Below are 20,145 nucleotides of genomic sequence, written 5' to 3'. Positions count from 1 at the left end.
TCCAAAGATCATTTCCAGATTGAAAAACACAAAATAATGAATGCAATTATTAAAATCCTTTGTGAACCAAAAGCAAAAGCCATTAGGTAGAAATAAACAAAAAGAAAAGTTATTAGCGTCTCTAAACATGGCATTGCATTTTGTAGCATAGTTATCAATATAGTCTTTTAAGGGGAGGCTCTGGTGTTGTTGTTTCCTTCAGTCAAATAAAAAACATTCTTAAATCAAATTTGAATTGCCATGCAAAGCAAATACGCTACTGAGATCTGATTTTCATTTTCTGAAAGGTAAATATTCAAGCATTGCTTCATTTAGAATCCTACAGCACCTGCCATTCTTCCCCATAGAAAATCCCACACGAAGACACAGCATATTCTTGTTCTTTTGTAGCTGTGCAATTGGATGACTAATTTGAATTAAATCCTTGAGCTACATGGCTCTATCAAAAAGCATCTTTTAAAGTGAGCCTGAGGTCTAGATGTTTAGTCATTTAAATGATTTAGAGGTAGCTTTGCTGTTCTTGGCATATCACTACCTATTTGTCCCCTCACCCTGTATTTTTTTTCTCAGAGTCATCATTCCCTGTAAGTTGAGCCTTCAGTTCACAAGAACCCAACTTAAAATATAATATCTGTAGACTGGAGATGTAGCTCACTGGTTGAGCACTTGTCTAATACAGTCAAGACTCTGGTTGGATCCCTAAGTTTAGGAAGAAAGGAAGGAGGGGAAGAAGGGAGGAGATAAAAGGGAAAGAGGATGGACAGAGTATTTTCTGTTTGATAAAAAAAAAAAAAAAAAGGAAACAGGGATCTCTGAGCACGCCACCAGCAAATCTGGCCAGATGTTTGAAGCTCCATTCTTCCCCAGAACAAAATTGCCAAACTCCAGCATAACATTTTGCTGCAGAGCAAACACCCATGTTCAACAGGTCTGCTAACCTTTGCAGATCGGGGAAAACTCGGTCACATTCCTTACAGTCCTGGTTGCCATGGATCTCTCGGAGATCACTCTCACTCTCAAGGTTTTGTTGCAAGTCCTCTTCCACCATGGAGAACGCCGAGTGAGGTGTGCTGCATGGAAACTTCTGGTGATCTGCTAGTTCAGCCTTGGATTCAAAGAGCTGGTCACAGTCCTCACAGCGGTGCTGCCGATCTTCTGTGGAGACAGTTCGAATGTTAGTAGCTAGCACTGTAGGGTCCAGAATCAACTGCCACCACAAACCTTACTGAGTTACACAACCATTGTTTGCTTTTGGAGTGCGTGTGTGTGTGTGTGTGTGTGTGTGTGTGTGTGTGTGTGTGTGTGAAAGATGGGAGGAGGGAGGGACGGAAATTGGGGGAGACTGTCTGTGTATAAGTGGACTCACCCTTACATGTATGCACATGTGGAGGGGAGATGCTGCTCTTGGGTGTCTGTCTCTATTGCTCCCCAATTTGTTTTTTGAAACAACCTCTCAGTGGACCGCTCGCCACGTGGGTGAACTAGCTCGGCTGCAAACCCTGGGGGTACTCCTTATTCTGCCTCCACCTCTGATGGGGTTACAGATGTGCACAACCGTGCTCGGCTTTTCCCTGGATGCTGAGGATCCAGACTCAAGGCCTTATGCTTAGACAGCAAGCACTTTACCCACTAAGCCATTTCCCAACCCTGAAAGTTTTGACTATTATTTCTCCCAAGCCAAGCTTAATGTAGAAATTAAAAATAACATATGGAAAGAACCCCATAAAAATCTGGAAAAATAATGTGTTTACTGTGGCTACAATGTGATCTGTTAAAGTAAAACTTAACACCTAAACACATTTGCAGGTTCTAGGGATAATAGAAGCAATAATTAATACACACTAACCATAATCTAGTCTCTCAAGCCAGTACAGGAGTTATTCATATTCCTTAAAACTTAATTTTTACCTAAATTTTCAGATAACAGTACTAAAGCTTGAGGAAAACTAAACAGTCAGTTACAGAGCTGAAAGATAAGTGACTGTGTCAGAATTCGAACTCACTTCCACATTTCCCTAAGCCAATGACACGTTGCTTGAAAGACACAGGGTACACAGAGGCCCTGTCTGAACCACAATTATACCCATCATTGTCAGCAAACTGTCATGGAGCACAGGCTGTCTTTAGCACCCTGCAAGGTTAATTTATTGTCCTCTGGGGCCAGTGAGAATTGACATGGCTTTGTTAAACAGCAAACATGAATTTACACTTCAAATCGACATATTTATACATAGACAACAGCGGTGGAAAACACAATGTGCTTTATAGTCAGGGACAAAGAGCACTGTTCCTGCTCTTTCTACTCAATAGCTGAGATTCCACTCAAAAGACCACACTCAGTGGAGGTCACAGGTATGCTCCCAGAGGTATTGTGTATACCTCACGAAGCTGAAAAGCACCCATAATAACACCATGACACATATGCTGTTTTGTAGACCGATAACCAAGGAAGACGTTATTCTTCAGTTATTAATTGACTAAGTGTTTGGGGGAAAACATTGTGATCACCTACCAAATTGCCAGACACTTTGCTGGAGAATGAATACACAAGAAACTCAGAGGGATATGCATGAGTGCAATGCTGTGACAAAAGAACACACAGGAACCCAAAGGAAATGACTGCCTACCTCAATTAAGTTGGAGAAAATGGTTCACAAAGGGTTTAGAATAGGTAAAAATCGGTGAGGTGAGATGGGGATAGTGCGCACTAAGGGTGAAGGTGCTCACACACACGGCTCACAGAAGGGTCAGACTGCAGTGAAGCATGCCAGGTGGATAAGGCACACAGAGGGGAGGAGAGAAAGGATGTTACAGGAGGATTAAATGCTCATGTTAAGAGGGGAACAGAATTTCACCAGAAGCTGTAAGTGGACGTATGTTCAGGCTTAGTCTGTAGAAGAATTTCCCCCATCTGCAGTGGGGCAAGTCTAACAGAGACCCACCAAGAGCCTGGTACCACTGAAGACACAGGTTTAGCTTAAACCACATCAGTAACAGGGGGTGGGGCAATGGCAGAGGACAGGATAACTCTGTCTTTACTTGGTATGCAGCGAGTTATGGGGTTGGATGTGGTCTACAGTCAATCTCCTCTGCCTTGGAGACAGAAATCTCAATATTAACTAAAGAAAATTTTTCTAAAATTTATAACACTGTCTACATAGTCAAGATCTGTGCTTCCAATGTCATCCAGGAACCCACAAAGAAACAGAGCTTCCAGGCTGCAAAATGCATGGAAGGAGCCTAATATTAGACAACAAAGACACCGTCCTACATGTTGGCTGTGTTTTCTTCCAAGAGAATTTACTTCCCTTTAGCCTCAGTTCCTCAAACTGTAAAATCAATATAATACCTCACTCAGGGGGTTATAATCTATATGTAAAAGATTAAGAAACAATGTATGCAAAGCGAATTATACACAGCATATAGAAGATATGGAGCACAAATGCTTTAAATTTATTTTTTTCTAGTAATATAAACCCAAATAACCACTTAAACTTTCTAAGTCTTATACATCAGTACATGGTTATATTTGAAAATAAATATACATTGAAACAACAAGCAATTAATGATTCAAGGACGTTTTATACAGAAATATATGTGTATATGTGTGTTCATATACGTGTGTGTAAAAGTGTGTGTTCAGATGCGTGTATATGTGTGGATGGGAAGACAACCTCGGGTGACAGTTTTCAGGTACTGGCCTAGAACTCACTAAATTGGTTGGCAGACCAGTCAGTGTCCCAAAGCTTCACCTGTCTGCACCTCATAAGCACTGAGACTACATGGCATCACTCTTGGATGTTACCACATGGCTTCTGAAGATCAGACCCAGGTCTTCAGGCTTGCAAGGCAATCTATCTTTTTAGCCTCCAAAATACTTTAAACCATAATTACTTTCTTTAATGAGTGGCAGTCTTAAGAAGGAATAATTACTTTTATTTGGGCATTTTGAAAGCAGTAAATTAACTTTTTCTACTACTTTTTTTTTTTTTTTTTTTTTTTTTGGTTTTTCGAGACAGGGTTTCTCTGTGTAGCTTTGGAGCCTATCCTGGAACTCACTCTGTAACCCAAGCTGGCCTTGAATTTACAGAGATCCGCCTGCCTCTGCCTCCTGAGTGCTGGGATTAAAGGCGTGCGCCACCACTGCTACTACTTTAAAAAACTGCTTGAAAACATCTAGGACTCAACACTCATGTACAAGTGAAAACTGTACCCAATGAGCCCCAGACTTCACATTTTTAATCATTAAGCACCCTGTATCGTCTAAGTAAGGTCAGACTCCACATTCAGGCACAAACTCTACCAGGCTGACTGAGAAGTCTAGATTTCTAAAGGCAATCTCATGTCAGACTTTCTGATAGAAAAATGTATGTTTTACAAAGAGACAGATGGAGCTCAACTATGGGGGACAAAAACTAGTCATGACGGCAGCTTCCGTCACCGAGACTCGAGAGCTCAGGTCCTCTCTCGGCCTCACTGGAGCCTGACTCTGATACTTGCAACTGAAAGGTGCTCTAAAGTATTTTTGGTTCAACATACTGTGTTGAACCAAATCACATTCTATTAGGAGACAGGAATAGGAAGGAACACAGAAACATAGCCTCAGCTCAATGACACACAAGCAGGTTGTCCTGGGTCTGTCTTGAACATGGATCACTACTAGCTGTCATTTGTCTAGAGCCTCCATCCTTTGATGTCTTCTGGCATGGAATAATTCCATTGGCTGTAACATTTCCTCATCTGTACTTTTATGTCCAGGATCTCTTCCTTTCTCCTCCCACAGGGTCATGTTTTGCTCTCGTGAAAACACTTTCCCAGTAATATACTCTTGCATGGGACCTGGGTCCAATTTCCAGTTCCCACATGATGGTTCACAACTTCCTATCACTTTAGCTTCTAAAGTGTGACACCACCTCCTGGCTTCTGTAGGCACTGTTTGTACATACAAACTGTGTGTGCACATACACACATGCAGACAGAACACTAAATATACAAACAAACAAACAATAATAAAAACTCTTTAAAAGAGTGGGAGGATTCTTACAGAAGGAATTGACAAAACTGAAGGGGATGGTTCTGACCAGGTCTTCAAACTTCGTTTCGTGCACATCAGGATAGACCTTAGCTCACTGTGGCTTCTCCATCACAATAGCCACATGTCAACTCCAGAAAATACCCATTCTGAGACAACACATTTGTCAGCAAGGACACTGTACAGCCAAGGAAGCTCATGAGAAACCACAGGTGTGAAGGGCCCTCTTGGACATGTTGCTGTCTCCGGAATGCAGCTGGCCCCGGGTGCTGCGCACCACACTCACCATGGAGGTCAGGCGCCATGGGCTCATGGGGATCGTCTTCACTCTTCATGAACAGCAGGAGCTCTTCCCCCGGTGCAATGTCTGCGACTACTCGGTAGAATATCTTCAAAGATCAGGCCCAGGTGGCAGGAAAGACAGACAGGAGCAAGCGTTAACAAAGGGCAGGATACACCAGGGCAGCTGTACATTTTCTTATATTTTAATAAACACATTCCCTTTTATTTTTTATCAAAGGAAATGGTGATTTCTGTTTTATAAATTAAGAAGAAAAAAATCTCCTTGTTGAAATAAAGAAAAATCTCTCAAGCAGTTTACAAACTTTTCCCAAAGCCTAGCTAGTATACCGAGCAAATTCCGTAAAACAAGTTTGCTATATGGTCACCTATAGTCTGTGTAACATTTAACGAAGAACTTTCCCATGCCTGAATTCTTCAAAGAACCTAGCAGGCCACACCCTCACAGAGCTGAACCACTCCTGATTATCCAGCAGTGGCCTAGCTAAGCTTGAGTTGTCCCTACGTCAGCACAGGACCCTTTCTTCATGAGATGATCCAAATGGAATGATAGGTGGGATGCAGCCAACTGAATTGCCATGGTCTCTAGAGAACAGAATCACAGGAGAGCCTCTTTGTTTCAAAACACTGCTTTCTACTCACACCCATCAGGAAGGTGAGCTCCTACCCAGCTGCTGATTGCACCTCCAGCACACAGGCTCTGCCACTCATGTCACTGTGTAATCAGGCTGTTTGGGGTGCTTATGCTACTAGTGATTTGGAAGGGATTGGGAGGTGGGTAGGGGTTTATGGAGAACCTCAATGTGAAATTTCCAAGAGCTGCCTATCTTTCCCAGGAGCTCAGTGACAGACAAGTCATGGCCTCCTGTGTGTCCAGGCACCAGGCTTTCATCGTTGATAAAGAAAGCATTTAAGCATAAAAATCTTCAAGATGTGCATTTATTTTACCATTAAAATGCTGTCAATTATTCATCTTATTCTAAGGTTAGTTATTAAACAATTCTATAACCAGATGGTGGTTTTGGGGAAAAGGAAAGTTATACTGTAACTAATAAACACTAGAAATTATAACCCTCTGCAGTACTTGTGTGAATCAACCCTATGTCTTTTCCTAAATGTTTATCTCCCTCATGCTAACCTACATTCTGTTTTTCTGTCCCACACACCAATCCCTTTACTAGCTAAATAATCCATAAACAAGCAAGATTGTTCTCCCACCCCCCAATATATTCTGAACACCAGGCCACATGTAGGAGCCAAAACAAAGCCAACAGCAAAAAGATGGGGGAAATACAGATGACAAATCAACCAAAAACCAGAATAACCAGAAGACACTGTTCACTGGAGACCAGCCTCAGGCTTGCTCTGAGTCTGGTACCCAGGAACGTTTGCTCACTTCAAGCTGAGAAAATCTGTGTAAATCGTCTTCTGAGATCAACGGAAATATACATCCATTTTTTACATTTACCTATCTGTTTATCATTTGAAAAGCTTAAGACTTTACACAGAAGCATGTGCCTCCTTTTTCCAGTAGGTGGCTCTAAACTCCAGTTGTTTATTTTTTATTTTTTCCTATAAAAAAAGACCAGAGCATGGAATTGTGCTAAATTAAAAAAAAAAAAAATACTCCAATGAGGAATATTTTTTGCTTAGTCTCTTTGTTGTCAAAATGAAGCTTTTAAAAAATTCATTGGTAGTTAAAGCAGCTTAAGTTTCTTTATAGAAAATAATGTGAATCATGAAGTACTGCTGAACACTGCTATAATGTAACCTACAATTCTTTTATTTTTCCAAGAGTGAAATGTAGACTATCACAAAATCGGCTCCTTCTGCAGTTTCTATTTAAAAGGGAGCGCAAAGCAGAACATGGTCACCTTGCACCCAATGTCAACCTATCACACTCTCGTCTCTCTGGAGGCTTACAGGCAGGAAGAGTCCTGTTCAAAAAGTTACCAGATTAAAATATCACCGCATGTGTGTGCCTTTCCCTTACACCTTCGAGTTACAGGCTGGTTAGTACTCTGCTTCCTTCTTGAGTTCTGTTTCCCCTTAGAAAACAATAGACTTCTCTCAACAGTTGGAATCACCTCTGCTCTGGTATCTCTTGCAGGTTTAACTTACTAATTTCCTTTCCAACAGCATGTTAACATTTAAATCATGACATATTAGGACTTTTCAGTGGCTTCTCATAAACATTGAGGTTAGAAAGACAACTCACACAAGATGGTAGAAGAGAGCGGTTGTCTCAGCTGGGCAACGCTCCTCAAACACATACGTCAGGCCGCTTTAAGAAAGTATTATGATGCCGTGATTTCTTTGCGGTCCTCTATTAATCATGTCTCCTTTAATTCCATTTTAGACTTACTCAATCCAATGCGAACAGTCCAAGGAACAAAAGAAAATGATGGATACACTGCAACTATATATTATGAAGACAATTCTCTTTGCCAGGACATAGATCACTCGTGTAATTACCCTTTAAGTGTCCAGATTGTCATGTGAAGAATATTGAGTGCATAAAATATAAAAGACATGGAAGAGTGTTGACGTTGGCTTTATTTACTGGAGGTAAAAGGTGACATTCCAGGCCATGAAAGGCAAGGCAGAGCAGAGTGGATTTTAACTTCAGGGTGTTCTTTTCAATTTTAACTGAATTTTTATGATGCTCGTGAAACTGGGGTTTGAAAAGAACTGGCAAATGCCAGCCATAACGAGGGCAAATTCTGGGCATGCTTCCCCATATAGCAATAAGAACATGCCTTGAAGTCCCATCCTCCACATCCTCATGGGTCCAGTCCTCCTCTCAAGGTGTTTCTGCTCTTGTGATCCTCGCTGTATGCCCTTCCCTAGGACCATAAAAGTCTTGAAGTCAAACTATGTGTTCCTCCTCTAATTATTACAGCAGTGAAGTATAATTTGAATACTTGAGCCCAGATATGCCTTATTACAACAATAGGAATATATTAGCAAGCATTCAAAACAAAATGACTTTTTTTTTTTTTTTTTGCCTCAAACTGATTGCATGGGAAAATGATGGAACACAACCCTGAATGAACCTCCTCCTTCAGGAAATACCGTGTCTCCATTTTCAGGAAATGCTGTGTCTCTACTTTCATGTTATAAAAACATCTTGTGGTAAATAAAAATCCAACAGCAGCAGGAGTGATCTATGCAGACAGTTACCAATGTGGATGCTTACAGACACACTGTCTTTAAGACCAGGGCATCCCCAGAGACTCAGCTTCACAGCAAGCCTATAAACCCTGAGTCATCTAAGTTAGACACCAGAAGAAAAGACACTACTTTTCTGGGGGTTTTCTGTGGAAAAATGGGAGTTGATTAGTCTGCTAAATCCTATAAAATACTTAACAGTCCTCCTTTCCCATTGTAGTTGTGTGGAAAAACTTAACCGGGTCCAAAATTAAAATGTCCTGGGTTTTGTGATGAATTCAATACAAGTACAGAAATCTCGAGTATTCAGGAATAAGTTTCAACTAGTTCAAAAGTTGTCAGTTTCCTATGCTGCTCTCTCTCAAAGAGTGCTCTGCTGGAGTGGAAGATCATCCCAGCACAAAGTGCAAAAGCAGAAGAGTGGGTCCTCACAGTGTGAGAAACAGGTACATAAAAATTCTATTTTCACAAACAAGTTACTACATATCTCAAATTCTGTGATCTCTTCTAGGATTCTAAATTCGATAGCTGGTACTAAAATTCAGAAATAGATGTTATGAAAATGACTTAATTTTCCATATAGTTAAACTTTTTCATAACATAAAAATTTAATTTTTCTACTATCTGGATAGACTGGTTTTGTTTCTTTTCCGAGAAGTTGTATTTCTATGTTCATAAGCATGAATGTTACACTTGGATTTTTTATTTCTTCAATTTAAAAAGATAAGCATCTATAATGATTGATTTAGTAACAGACTTCTTCATAGTCTTTTACTACCAATTTTTGTGATAGCAAAATTTCTGAGTTTCGAAAAGAATTCTTAATTGTTTGCATATTTGAAAAACAAAACCAGGAAACCCCAAACTGTTCACTCTTGGTGCTGGTAATATGTGTAACTTAAGGCGTAAATACAATGTACTAGTGAACAGGCGTCACTTACTGTAGATATAATTACTGTAGTTAATTCATTTTTAACCAAACTCTGAAACCAATTCTGAATGCAAAAAGAAAGTCCACTCAGGTAAAACAAGGCAAAACAAGAGATTAAAAAAATATTAATGGTGTGGACAAAAGCAGCCAGTTTTCAGATTCTGAGAGATCCACTATCACTCAGTGTTACATGTAAATAATTTTGTTACTGAAACATATTATATATTTTACATGTAACGTCTAAATGAAGCAAAGTTCATATTTTTGAGGAATTTGAAATTTTACATGAACTATTAACAATCTCATGTTATGTATTAATTGTATCTAATGGGAAGTTAATGCTTAGTGACCAGATTAATTCTACTTGTATGTAACATAGGTTACATTTAACTACATATTATGCTATGTACATCTTATAAAAAGATAAAATTTTAATTAATTTTTACTAATTACATATCATTAAATGCTTCTTTCCATCAGTAATTTAAGTTCAAGGAGATCACAGTAAGGAGAGCAGAGACACTCAAAAGCATTCTGAGAAAAGCTGATAGTCCTCAAAAGCCTCTCAAACCAGCTTCATTTTGTCAAGGCCTCTGTCCAACCAAATCTGCCATCAAAATAATGATATTTCCATTTGTACTTACAAAAGGTAAAATGTTCTTGTTCATTATCCTACAGAATAGAAGTTTTAAGACTCTTCCAGAACAGCTTTGCTGATAGTCTGACAGGATTGGATCACTTTAAAATGCTATATTTGTACTACTGAGTTAGAAGATAAACTTCAATGTACAAGAGAAAACAAGAAAGAAAACAAACCATTTACTTTGTAAAAGATGAACAAGGCCTCATTGTTATGACTTTCCATTTATTTTCCATGGTCAAACACTAGAAGTTTTATTTATGCATAATAGACTGCACTTGGCATGTCTAAAAATGACAGAAGTGTGAATTATGAGTGACCTTCAACCTATTCAGGAAGTTCTAATAATTGAAATAATAGAGAAATGTACTCCCTGCAGAACCTATATGGAGAAGCAGCTTTCTCAGACTATTGCTGTGTTCTCTGTGCAACTCTCAGCTGATTTCTCCCTCCTCCAACTCCCAGTGCTTGCCTTGAACGCTTGATTTTTTTCTGCAGCTTCATTCAAAGCACCACGAAGAAGCAGGAAAAGCTAAGTGGAACTTGCATGTTTGGAGGTGGCTGGAAGGGAAACTAAGTGACAGCGTCTGAGCAGAGTCAACACTTGATATGAACACATCTGTCAGTCTTGGTGCTGCAAAGACAGCATGAGTCCACAGACCAGATGTGTACACTTGACCATGCCAGGAAACTGAGACTGGGCCCCTCATCTACCTCTAGCAATGTGGGAGACCCCAGCTTGGGAAAGCAATAATGTCAAGCTTTTAACCTCTGGAAGAAAATCCTCATGTACATTCTAAGTCTAATTTTACCGAGAGGCAGAGAAATATATTCAGAAGACAGAGATAGATGGCCAGGAAATAAACTCTTCCAAAAGAATGTTAGCTTTATCAAGACTAAGCTTCACCCAAGCCAAACACCCTTTAGTTTCTCCAAACAGAAGGTATTCTCCAGCTTTACTTACAGCCACAAGCAAGAAAAAATGAGAGGCTTGGGACAGAGCGACATAGCCTTGTGTCCCCAAGCCTGCCTGGCATGTGTGAAGCCCTGAGGTCCATTCATGCACCAAAAATAAAGAATTGCATGAATAAATAAAACAATTGATACAAAGTGGGGCCTGCCTCCTAAAAACAATTCAGTAGACAACATTATCAAAGTTTTTTTCTTTCATACATTCTTAACTCATTATTAGTAATGTCAGAAAATAGCCTAATATAATTTACTGAATTAAAGAAAACAGAGTTGACTTTGGTTCTAGTTTCTACAAGAAGAGAAGTGCTTGCCGGGCGGTGGTGGCGCACGCCTTTAATCCCAGCACTTGGGAGGCAGAGCCAGGCGGGTCTCTGTGAGTTCGAGGCCAGCTTGGTCTACAGAGCGAGATCCAGGACAGGCACCAAAACTACACAGAGAAACCCTGTCTCAAAAAACCAAAAAAAAAAAGAGAGAGGGAGGGAGGGAGGGAGGGAGGGAGGGAGGGAGGGAGAGAGAGAGAGAGAGAGAGAGAGAGAGAGAGAGAGAGAGAGAGAGAGAGAGAGAGAGAGAGAGAGAAGTGCTGAAGGGTCAGTCAGTGTGCCTTGAGGCCTGTGTCCTCTGTCTAATAACCTCTCAGGATCTCCCCACAGAGCCCTCAAGGAATGTTCACGAACCCTCTTTCCTTAAACTTGCAATTTTGTTTAATTCTATGGAAACTTTGTGATCACTCTAAGTGGTTTCTGAAGGTTTGTCCAAAGTGCCACCATCACATTACAAAGAAGCTAAAGATCACTTTTGGGTGATGATACACTGCCAAGTTGGAGGCTTTTCTTCTGCCCTTGACCATCCTTGGTGGCTCATGAAACATGCTGTTGAGTACCTTTCTGGCTTCATACCAGAAATAGCTAGAATCTCCTGAGCGCATGGTGTTTTGAGCTCTTCCTGAATAAAAGATGATGTCTATGGGCAAACACTGATTATTGAAAATGTGCATGTGATATATCAGGTCATTGTTTTCAACTTAAATGTGGGTGTAATATTTAGGTCATGCTTTTCAAGGCTCAGGGTCTGAGAATGTTAACTAAAAAAAAAAAAAAAAAAAATCTCTGTATATGTTACACCACCAACATGTCCCAAACATAATACATGGGGAAGGAAGGTGGGACTTTTTTTTCTCATGCAAATATCAAACAGCAAACTATGTCTGAGGCAGTTTCACCATGGGGTAAAGGAAGCAACTTATCAGACAGATAGCATCCCCCAGAGTCAGCCTGAACACTGCATACAGAGCTGGTCCCTAGGTATTGCCAGCTGGCATTCATCTTAAAATAGCAGAGTATACCTTTGGTATAAAAGTAGGACTTGACTTAAAAGCAAAGCAAAGAAAATGCCCAAAGCCAATAATAACTTTAACATCAAAAGAAGGCATACAAAACACGAGCAGAAATCCTTGTAAAGGAAGAGAAATTAACAAATTACCTGACAGTGGAGGCAAACATTTTTTACAAAGTGGGGCGAGGTTAAAGAGCTCCCCCATTTTCTGTGCTCAGAGTTGATTTGCCTTGCTGTTTTTGCACCATATGTATTAAGTGAATGTTGAAGGAAAGTGGATTTTTCCCCTCCTCAGTAAAAGGCCAAAGAAAATAAGTTAATAATTGAGCCCCTAATAAGCTTGCAATAACAACACTGTTCTAGTGTCACAGAACTGATAGCATCACTCATATGAGCCTGAGCAGAGTGGAAGCGGGTGTGCCAAATCAACCATGATCGTCCTGGAAGCAGTTAAAAGTTTATAAGGTAAAGCACAAATGAGAACAATACCCATTCCAACCGAAAACACCACGGAGTCTTGCTGCCATTCATTAACCACTAGGGAGCTGGCAGGGTCCCCTAAGTGAGTTCTGACTTCGTATTCCCTGTGGCGCATACATTCTTCTCTATCTCGTTGCTTCAGAATGGACATCAGGCATTAGGTAATCTCTTATCGAAGCATTTCTTTTGATTCAGAGGCAACAGTAGACTTCCCTGGTTCTACTTACTAAATACCAGCTGTCAGGGGCCCGCTTAAAAATGAAAGTACTTATCACTTTGTGTAAATGACAAGATTAATAATGCCCTGGCTTTCTGAGGTCTTTCCTCCATTTAAAGACCACGTGAGGGCAGGACAGGATTCAAATGACTGTGTTCCTTTCCATGATGCAAAGTATTAATACTCACACACACATCAATTATCCCACAAAATATACCAAGATAATTCTGATTACCATTATACAAAGATGGACTTGGTTTTCATCAAAGGTCAACCTATATGAACTGAGCTTAAACTCCCTCATTACAATTAAGAGTTTTACTCTAAAGATGCTTCGGAGTAAAGATTATTCCATAAGTCCACAAAACTTGTGAATATAAGCAATGATGAGAACAAGCATTGGGTGAGGATCATAGACAACCTGTAGGTATGTTGACCTTTGATTTGAGGTAATTAATATAGACAGGTAAGCTTAAGAGGGGGCAAAGGGAGATGCAAAAGAAGGGTCAGACCAATTCTAAAGAAATGTGCTACATCCACCAATCAAACTGGTTTAGAAAAGGAAACAATATGTAAGACTTCAAAAGAAACGTATAAAAATAACAAGAAATTTTAAAAGCCTCAGTAAATCATTTAGATGTCTGGACTATTTGACTTTAAATATGTGGGAGTGGGTGTTTCTCGATAGAAATGAAGCCTCTGAATAGCTGATAAAGCTCATGCTTGGTCCCCTTGAGGACTTGGCTTGGGACAACTCCCAGTATCCAGCTCTCTGCCTTTGCTCCTGCCCTGCCCTAGTGCTCAGAACCAGTTGCTGCTCCTTGTAAGCCACCCAAGCATCTAATGCATCTATGTATTGTCTGTCGCTGGGAATGAAAAATTCCCAGCTCGGTGCTGGGTGTCAGCAGTAAAGCTATGTAGTATTGAACACAAACTTTAAGGAATGTAAGGAAAGTAATCAAGACACCCAAGATCAGGAAGTTTGGGTGTTTGAATGGTTGTGCTATGCTATGACTTGTCTGTGATTGGGGTCTCAGTCCTAGTGTCTTTGGCATGGCCTTCCTTTATAAAGATAAATTACTACAGTTAACTCAGTACTTTCAGTTGGGGAATACAACATCAGTCAGACTTGGAGCTACTTAGAAATTATGTTTCAGCAGCAATGCCAGCATGCCCAGAATTTCTGCCCCCTCCCAACATCACAGCAATAATTTTGAAAACATGAAATGAAAAAGACATCTAAAGTCGTAAGACCTGAGTCTTTCTAGGCAATAGTGTCAAAAAAGAAAGCTACATTTTCAAAGCTCATTCTGGTATGAAATATCTGAAATAAAGTTACACACACAAACACACACACACACACACACACACACACACACACACACACACGTATGCATGCACGCACACAGGCACGCACACGTGAAGCTGTTAAAAAGTTTAAACCAAGGAAAATCACCTGAGATAAAAGTGCTTATAGAAAAGTACAAGGAAATGGTTCACTATGTGATCTCTGTCTCTATTTTATGACATAAATCAGATTGTATTAGTTATTACTATTACTTAAAAAACAAAATCTACCAATCAAACAAGGCCAACGTGGGTTTTATACAGGTCACATGTTTTTACAGCCCCCTACTATCAAACTTCAGAATCTTAGCAAGTATATTTATTATATTTTGTAGATTTTCCTCCTTCCACATTGTTATGAAGCTGATTTAAATTTATTAAACTTTAACTTAAACACTAGAAAGTTTTTGAATATATGTCTTCAGCAAAATAGACTATGATGCACACATTCGTCATTTGTTCAGGGTAATCATTGCTTTCTTTGATTGCTGACCCAAACATCACCAGAACTAGGTCACAGCTAAAAGATTTACCTGAAATTATTTCTTTTCAGAACCTACAATATTACCTATTATGCCATCAACATTCTGTTAATAGCTTAAAGTCCTTCTAAGAATCAGAGCAAAGAAGAGAATGTTTATGATTTATTCTAGAATACTACAGGTTTGTGCTGTACAGGTAAGCTGATGTCACTAATTTAACAATTACCCCTAATGCAGGGATTCTTTCAGTGTCTAGATAGTAAATGGAATCTCCAATGATGAGTGTGTTTATAACAAGATGAGCTGTGCCTAGTTACCATTTGACAGATCCTAACACGGAAAAGAGGATAGAAAAACACATCTGGAGGGTCTCTGTTGTCAGCTCTGTATCTTTGCACCTGGTCCAACATTTACATTTCAAAGCTATCCAGAGATGCTCATCTAAATGGTCTTTCTGGAACCAAATATGAGCTTACAGATGAGTATGTTTATAACATACAGATACAGGCTATTAAGGTGTCTGTCTTCTTGTGTCCTGTTAACCGGGCTAAGTATAACGCTGTACTCTACAGAGACATACCTACCACAGACATATCTTTCATCTTTGACTTTTTTCTCAAGTTTATAGATGAGCCTACTTGACCATGCAATATCAATTTCACAATTATGTTATTTGATATGCATTCGTTGTATTACCATCTTAATTTTGGCTAGTGTAATATAGAAGTTTTGAATTAATATTTAAGGAAATGGTAAATACATATCTAATAATGGTGTTCTATGCCTTTCTAAATTCTTTTCTCTGTTTCTTCAGTTAAACAATGAAGATTGTTAAAATGATGGATATGTTTTCTCTGGAAACAATGCCTATAAAATGTACTTTCAAACTAATTGGAAAAATTACAAATGCCAACTATAATGAGCAACCTGATTTACACACAATTAGAAACCACAGGATTGTCTCTCTAAATGCAACCAAGTTTTACAAGAAGAGGTTTACTTATTATAAAACATCAGAAATAAAAATTAAATGCAAAATTGGCCACAAGTGCTCTTGAATTAGCTGCAAGAAGAATTCTTGAATCATCTTTTCACTCATCATATAATAGTTTTAGATAAATACTGATATATGTCTATTGCCAGTAAATATGAACAGCAAATAATCATTAAGATATAATTATATTATTTCATCTTGAAGGGGTCTTTTGAGGTCCCATGGTTTCCTTATTAGGAGGCATAGCACAAACTGTTTACCCCATTATAACGCCTATTCATTTCCCCCATCTATAACAGTAGATGCTCAAAAAATGTTTGCTGCTGCTGGAGACAATAACTCCTAGGACAGACTTGGGATACATTCTGCCTGAAATCAATAGCTAATTTAATAATATTTTCATTTGTCAATAACACTTTGTTTTTTTACAGCAAAGAGAAAACCCAATTGATTAGTTTATTATTTTTGATTATGCTGAAGATTTAAATGATTCCCATTTAAACATAATTTTACAACTTACTACCTTATGTTTAGTTTAGCCAGAAAAAAAATGATTTGGGAGCTGGTGAAATGCCAAAGCATAATCTCCTAATGATGGCTGGGAGTCTTAGGCTGATGGCACCAGCTTTATTTAACAGCGTTCAGTTGGAACCATCTCATTTAAACTTTTCATTTTCTTGGTGCAGTAGATCTGCCAAGCAACCATTTCAACACGGTCTTGGAAACACATTTAAGTCATCATGGCATTAAAAGAAATAGATGCCTGCGATACAATTAAATTTTAACCCAGTGGTGTTTGTAAGAAAAAAAAAAAGTCAACTGGATAAACTGCTCATTCTTTAGGCACTTTTAGACAATGTTACAGGACTCATTCATTTTATTAAGCGCAAAATCAGTTCCATGCTAATCCTGTGACCTTTATTTCATGAACACTTTTCTTGAAGTCAGTCTTACTTCTTAGTCTTCCATAAAGTCACAAAATGATCTCCAACACTGACAACTTTAAACTTTTACTTTACATAAAAGAGTATTTTGATTATTAGAAGAGTAAAAAAAATCTCATTTTTATGTTGATTTAGGAAATTCAACATAATTATGCACTTTATAATGCATAATCAGACAAGTCTGCACCAATGACATGCATACATATCTATCCACTATTTCAAATAAAACTATATATCATTTCAAACATATCATTTGCAATTTGGATAATTCTCAAATTGTTTTAGCTCTATCATTTGTATGAATGTACGTATTAGGATGATAAAATAAAAATGTAACAGTAAGTATCAAGTACCTACTTTCGAAGTCACTCAGTCACACTACAATAGCTGCAGCATTGATAACAATGCTAAGACATCATGAACAGAACACCCAAAGAAAACATCAGTGAAAAAAGGCAATCCTAAAAATGTCTTAGTTCTGTATCTTGTGTTTGTGTGTTAGCTTCTGCTGTATTAACCATCAGGTTACATGGGTCTTTTGCAGCTCACTGTTATTTTTATTCTTTAGGCTTCACTGATATTTTAGTGTTCTCAAAGAAAGACAAGAAAATCTTTACAACGTACCTGATCATTTATCTGGCATGCAACAAGGTTGTGCTGATCATAGCAGCCAGCGAATCTGATGTACTTGAGCCAGCTTCCTACATCTGGTTGACTGGCATCTATGCAGAACTTCACATTGCAAAACTCATCTAAGATCTGGAAGGAAGAAGATGGGAACAATAAATTGCCATAGTGGCCCATTGCTCAAAGTAGTCAGTCCTTTGAAAATACTTTATGGAAATGCGTATTCTTCCTTTGAGTCTTTACAAGAAAAAGGTCAGAAAGCACACATTTTTTTTTAAAGGAGACATAAGTTATGCTGCTTTTACAAAAGACATAAAGCAATTTTAATTTATCACAAAAACTAAGATCTGGAAGGAAGAAGATGGGAACAATAAATTGCCATCTGATTAATTATTTTCAAAACAAGATTGCTTCTTTTTTATCCATGAGTAAACTCAATGACTTAATTTTATTCATTGTGTTTTTACAGAAAAGTCATATAGAACACCATGTGCAATATACTATTTCTAAACTAAACATTCAATATTTAGGTTTGGATAATTCAGCTGTCAATATTGTAGGTCTGCATAGCCTCCTCATCTGGGTGAGGGCTTTTACATTTTTTCATTTTAATTCAATTAAAAACTTTCATCTAAATAATACTAAATTTCTTTTATTAGTTTGCATTTCCTCACCATAAAATTATACTCTTAGTTAAAAAATTGTCTCTAGATGCTTCTGACCAAACTAAAAAAAAACCACACAAATAAAAATTATACATATATATATATATATATATGCAAAGTATGACAACCTAAGGTTTAGTTAACCCATGTCAATACATGTTTACATACTATGTCTGATAAACAAAATAACAAGGTGGTTTGCAGGTAAGTACAAAATTATTAGATATCATCACATATTGCCAGAATTACCTTATGGCTGTGTTTCATCATTTTCTGAAGATTTGTGTTTGGCCTCTACTAAATGTTAATATTACTCAGGACACTTGCGAAATCTAAATTGAGATGGGAAGCTTTTAATTTTGAGGTTTCATACCCTCAGATCAAGCCTTTTCTGAGTCATTAACCTCAATAACTTGTTAAGCATCAATATTAAAAGCTATGGAGTCACTGACCTCATGGTGAAGAACTAGGGGCTGGCAATGCTGTATCAATCAGTTAATGCAAACTGTGAGGACATTTTCTGCTCCAGACTAAACATATTCTAGGATGAGAATTAATGAATTAAATAGCCCTTGAACTCTGCTCCTACTATACCTGCCTGGAAATAAACATCAAACCCTTCCTATATGGACCAAAAACAGTTTTGCATAGAACTCCGATGATTACTCACTTGCAGATTCAAGTCATTAACTCACCATAAACTTCCAGAACTCAGCTTTGAGCATGCCAGTCTAAAGCACTCTGAAAAAGCCCTTGACCATGGGGCCATTGAAGGGCAGTAAGTCCTCCCAGGATTTAAAACAGAAGAAATGGTAACCTAAAAAAAGGACAATAATCACTCCCTCCCCTCCCCTCCATCTTGCCACAGTAACTGAGAGTTAAATACCCTTTCTATGGAGAACAAATTTTAACAAATACATTGTTTATAAAATTACAAACTTTAAGACAGATCTTCAACTCTCAAGTCTGAACAACTCAAATGGCATTGACATTTCTCCCCTTCCCAGACATAGAAAAGATAAATAATTAGCACATGTTTTAAAGTTTGTTTTTCTTTTTTAAGTGGGATTATATTTTGTCTGCTAATTTATTCTGATTTAGGGTGTGTTGTTTGTTTTCTTGACTAAGAAGAAAAGGGGTGGAGAGGCATGTCAACTGACACACCAGAGAAATATTTAATAAAGGAAATCGGGGAAGCCACTGAAATGCTACACTGGTCTCATTTCATGCTGCAGAAAGACGTGGAAAACTTTTTAATTTTAAAGTCAAGAAGCATCTACTCCCTCAGCTCCAGCAGAGGTAGAGAATTAAAGATTACATACAGTGCACATAAAATTATAGGTGTAATTTTATTCCGTGTTAATATCCCTGCCACTGCCTCTGTCAACAGCGAGGCTAATTTTTTAAAATTCATTTTCAAGGAATGTCTTTTTTTTTTTAACATAGTGTTACACGATTATTCAAAGGTTTCACCAACACACTGAGGTCCTTACTCTCAGTATTCCTGCCCCAAGGCCGCCTAACTGTCTTCACCCCTGGCGAGTTATTCACTTTTGATTTGCTACCAGAACTTCATTTGTGCCCAAAGGTCTCAATCTCCTCGGAAATCTGAATACAATAAATAACGCATCTTCTCTCGTCCCATCTAACACAGTCCTGTGTTTTCAAAAGCTGTTAAGCTTCAAAAAAAATTAATAATTCTTTTAGGTAGACTTTAAAGAAAGGCCCTTTCAAAAAAAAAAGAAAAAGAAAAGAAAGAAAGAAAGAAAGAAAAAAATACCAACGAAAAGGGGAAAAAATCCCAGCCTGCAGCCAAAGGGACCAAATGTGACTTTCTTGAGGTAGCACACACGCTGTTGGCTAGCGAAGCTGTTACTTGGCAAGGTGGGACTCCGCCGAAAGCCACTTCCAAAGTCGCTTGGCTGGTGCCAGGAATTCTGATTTTTGGCAACCCCACCTTCTGCGTCCCCGAACCTGACCGACAGACCGTGGGAGGGAGGGGAAGGAGGAC

General features: G+C 38.5%; 1 protein-coding gene across 3 annotated transcripts in view; it reads right to left on the bottom strand.

Annotated features, from left to right (window-relative positions):
• The window catches only part of Mecom (MDS1 and EVI1 complex locus), a 59,527-nt gene extending 41,926 nt beyond the window's left edge, over positions 1 to 17,601 (bottom strand). For 2 of the 3 annotated variants that reach the window (XM_059265321.1, XM_059265323.1), the window contains exons 1-3: positions 17,467 to 17,601; positions 5,319 to 5,421; positions 939 to 1,155 (exon numbers count right to left, since the gene is read on the bottom strand). In XM_059265321.1, coding sequence (XP_059121304.1) covers positions 939 to 1,155; positions 5,319 to 5,367 — 266 coding nt within the window. In that variant the 5' untranslated portion in view covers positions 5,368 to 5,421; positions 17,467 to 17,601. The remainder of the gene's footprint in view (positions 1 to 938; positions 1,156 to 5,318; positions 5,422 to 17,466) is intronic. The other variant, XM_059265322.1, reaches the window with a different exon arrangement.
• Between the last annotated feature and the right edge of the window lie 2,544 nt (positions 17,602 to 20,145).

Source organism: Peromyscus eremicus, chromosome 6 (genome assembly GCF_949786415.1).
Source record: "Peromyscus eremicus chromosome 6, PerEre_H2_v1, whole genome shotgun sequence".
Taxonomy (NCBI): Eukaryota; Metazoa; Chordata; class Mammalia; order Rodentia; family Cricetidae; genus Peromyscus; species Peromyscus eremicus.
The sequence above is the reverse complement of the archived record's forward strand: the minus strand, read 5'-3'. Positions and strand labels throughout refer to the sequence as shown.